The 4388-nt window shown below is 40.1% G+C and overlaps 1 protein-coding gene across 1 annotated transcript; it reads left to right on the top strand.

Annotated features, from left to right (window-relative positions):
* Positions 1-3892: 3892 nt before the first annotated feature.
* Positions 3893-4302, top strand: LOC106813987 (zinc finger protein 2 homolog; the record flags this gene model as incomplete). Its single annotated transcript, XM_014818242.1, has 2 exons — positions 3893-4015; positions 4067-4302. Coding segments are annotated over 2 exons (309 nt in total), but the record flags the coding sequence as incomplete, so codon positions are not given.
* Between the last annotated feature and the right edge of the window lie 86 nt (positions 4303-4388).

Raw genomic sequence — 4388 nt, 5'->3', positions numbered from 1 at the left:
GATTTTACAACAAAATTAGATAATAATCTGAGGCATTAATTTTGTATAATTAAATTTTGTATTTTTTTAAAATTTTGTATAAGTAACCCCAAAAATAAACATGATAAATGAGGAAACAAAATTACAATTTACGTAAACAAATGCAAACTGCAAAACTACAATTATATCTTTTCAGCGCAAGCCTATCCAACGTGAGATTTATATTTCTAGAACAAATTTCTCCACATAGGAATTTGCTCAGCTTAAGTCCCTGAAATAATTTATATATCTAAACACAGCTCTCCCTCTTCCCTCTCTCTCCCTCTCTATCTTTCTCGCCCCCTCTCTCTCTCTGTCTGTTTCGCTCTCTCTTTCGCGCTCTCTCTCTCTTTCTTTCTCTCTCTCTCTCTATAGGCGTATATATATAGCGTAATAATATAATATTTAAAAAGTGAATCGAAATGCTCGCTACCCTGGGTCGTCTGGCTAGGGATAGCCTCACGTTGATTCCATGTTGGCAGGTTATATATATATATAGTCGGTCTTCGGCGGTGTCGACCGCGGCACCAAGGAAGGGTTCCTGTCGCCCGTTGCCACCAAGAATGCGGCCACGCTTCTTTACCTCTGCCTGCAGCACGTACGCTAAGATACAGTTTTCATAACTCTCATCTATGATTCGTTAAAAATTAATAAATGTGATTTTGTATAATATTGTATGTACGTGTATAGTATAGGAATTTTACAATTAGGTAATAGTTTGCGACCGTGGTAATTTTGTATTTACCTGCTAATTATTTATATGGCGAACAACAATAATTAATCACAGTTTTTAGTCTGCAGTGGTGGAGCGGCGGTTGTGAGCGACGAATGGAGGGCGTACCACCAGCTAGGAAACATCAATGCTGGGTACGCCCACCTAACAGTCAACCATAGCCGCAATTCCGTCGACCCTGTCGCCGGAGCGCACACACAACCCGTAGAAAATATGTGGTCGCAAGTGAACCGAATGCACCACAGGCAAATGCTAATTCCTACATAGCATAAACAAATTGTTAATTGGCGGTTTTGCATTTCACAACAATCATACATCAAACATCACTGGCATTGCCGACCACATATTAGCACGAATATCCGTGGCGCTTACGGTTCGGTGGGGTCGACGCGTTCCACCGTGTATATATGTGATAGCATTCATCAATGCTATCCGCTATAAGGTGTGTATATTCTACTACAGCATATATTGATATCCACACATTGAATGCGCTATAATTAGTCACAGCGAATGCTTCGTTGTAAGTCATTGATAGCAAAAGCAAATAGTCGACAACAGCAACAACTTGTGTTATTTTGAGTAACAACAATTTCATAGCAGGCATTTATAAATGTGTATTTTGTTTCATGAATGCGTGATTAACTGTCTCGTGTATCAATTGCAAATAATTATATCACCAGTAAAGTAATAACTGTTTTAAATTCGATTCATGTTTCGAATATAAATTGATTTGATGAATGTTCCCTAATATCATAATAATATAACACGATGAAATAATTTTTAAGGCAGAGGTGGCCGCATGACCCTCCGCACATCCTAAGTCGGATTCGTCGCTCTTCAATAACAATATTTTAAAACGAATTTTTGATTGCAGCGCACAAGTCATTTCAGTCCACACTAGTGCTTTTCGACAATTCTTCCAATCTTGTTTAAAAGTATATCAGTTAAATTATTCAGATTCTGCAGGAATGTTTTTCACTCTACGGCATCTCCACCAAATGCCGTCTTTACACCTCAGTTGCCGTTCTACCATTTGCTGCTAATTGCATGCCACATTACAGCAGTCCGTTTGCTCGCAGAAACGCGATTGTACTGGGCACGTCAAAACAGTTTTCAACCAATCGCATCCATGTCATTGCTGTGCAATGACGATTGCTATACTTATAATAAATACGTACTTTTGCGAAAGAAAATTGTCACACGCTCGTGGGATTTTTCCCGAAAATATCAATTTCAACGTTATGAAACTAACCAACTTTGATGCAGAACCAAAACAAGCATATTCATAATAACTTTCGGCATGTTCTACACAATGTATATTCAGGATCCTTTGACAACATAAAATCATAGAATATGTTGAACCGTTTTTGTCAGAATATTGTTTAATCCCTTCATATTTCGTTTTTCTGTTACGAGTCTTTGTGTCTCTGTTATATCCTAAGATTTAAGTAATTATATGTTTCGGGATTTTCTTTCCTAGCTGTCCTTAGGCGTTTTCCCCTGAGCAACGTCTGGTACAACAACATAACAAATCAGGTATGCACGAGAGAGATATCAAGCCAGAATATCAAATAAGAAACATGGACATTCTATTGAGTGACGTTTTTTTAAATACGTTTGTGCACATTATGTTAGTTGACGTTACACACTATATTCAACTGTGTTAGTTGTGATTTAGTTAGATGTGATGCTAATTGTGAAACACTGACCAACTAGAGCTTCTTCTTCATAAGCGAAATCTACATAGTAACTTACTGTAAAGGGAATATACAGTGTATAACGACACCGTGCAAGCGATGGGTTTAAGATATTATACAATGAAAATGTGACGCTTTGATATATGAACTGATTTTATGTCGATAGGGAAGACTAGGTGGCATACCAACAGCCGAGCGAGCTTTTAAGAGTGAGCTACGCTATATCCCATCATTATAGCCATCGCTTAATCAGCAATTATAAGGCGTAAAAACACTCTTATACTCCAGGATCTTAATTACTTACGCAGTTGTAAAATATGGTTTGTAGGTGTTGCCAAGCATTGTTTAATACACATGAAATGAGATGCATTAGAACGGGTTGCAGGGTGCTATAAAGAGGCGAGACTTCAAGAGGTCAGAGATGCGGGATTGCTTGGTGTACGTAAGAATATTATGTATACGGTGATTTGTTGTTAGTGTTTGTTTATAAGGCTGGTTAATCCTGCTTTTGTAGATATAACTGTCAACAGTCAACATCCCTGCACAGTGTGGATGACACTTACGCACCAAGCCCAGGAGAGACCACAAGATAGTTTTACAGCAATGTTTGTGGGCGAGGTGCATAGTTGCTTTTGCAATTACTTAGGGAAAGCGACCACCTGGTGTCCTGGTATCAGGAGATCAGACCGGTTACCCGGATGTCAAGATATCAGACCGGTTTCATCATAACAGCAGGTATATAATCACACCATTGACTTTTGTAACATCAGTCTAATACGAAAACATCACACGGACGTTCAGTGACTTCATTGGGTAAACGGATGTTTCTTATATTAATTGAGTATATTTAGTTTCGTGATATATTATGTGCATGCCCTTACAGTCGTTAAATGACGCGTGATGTTTAGATGATATTAATTCGATGTTCAGAATAAACAGTTATATTGCAAACATAAACAAGGCGCGTTTTTGTTCTACATCAATACGCGGTGTTCAATGCATTGATTTCTATTCTCTTTACTAATTTGTAGGAGAGCCTATATATAAGACGTGAATTCTACAAGTGAGACGAGGCTGTCTTCGAAGCAAAACACGTGGTCGTAACTTAAACGCCAGACAGAGTAGACATATCTGACCTGTGTGACCAGTACGTGGCAGCTTTGCCTGAAGCACGATGGAGTACGTGAGAATTAATTCCGGGACAAATCCATATGAGTGCGAGTTGTGTGATGCTGCCTTCTCATTTCTGAGTAGTGTGAAGAGACACATGAGAACTCACACAGGAATGAAACCGTATAAGTGCGATCTGTGTGATGCTGCCTTCTCCTGCCTGAGTAGTGCGAAGGTACATATGAGAAGTCATACGGAAGAGAAACCGTATAAGTGCGCGCTGTGTGATGCTACCTTTGCACACTCGGGTCACCTGAAGACACACATGAGAACTCACACGGGAGAGAAACCGTACAAGTGCAAACTGTGTGATGCCGCCTTCGCACAATCAAGTAATCTGAAGACACACATGAGAACCCACACGGGAGTGAAACCGTATAAGTGCGATCTGTGTGCTGCCGCCTTCACAAAATCGGGTAATCTGAAGACACACATGAGAACCCACACGGGAGAGAAACCGTATAAGTGCGATCTGTGTGATGCTACCTTTGCACAATCGGCTAAGCTGAAGACACACATGAGAACTCACACCGGAGAGAAACCATATAAGTGCGATCTGTGTGATGCTACCTTTGCACAATCGGGTACACTGAAGACACACACGAGAACTCACACCGGAGAGAAACCTATGTGATGCTGCCTTCTCGGATTCGAGTGCTTTGAAGACACACATGAGAACTCACACTCAAGAGAAACCGTACAAGTGCGAACTGTGTGATGCCGCCTTCGCACAATCAAATAATCGGAAGACACACATGAGAACTCACACT

This window comes from Priapulus caudatus, unplaced genomic scaffold (genome assembly GCF_000485595.1).
Source record: "Priapulus caudatus unplaced genomic scaffold, Priapulus_caudatus-5.0.1 Scaffold852, whole genome shotgun sequence".
NCBI lineage: Eukaryota > Metazoa > Priapulida > Priapulimorpha > Priapulimorphida > Priapulidae > Priapulus > Priapulus caudatus.
Note: the sequence above shows the minus strand (reverse complement) of the source record. Positions and strands in the feature narration are given on the sequence as shown.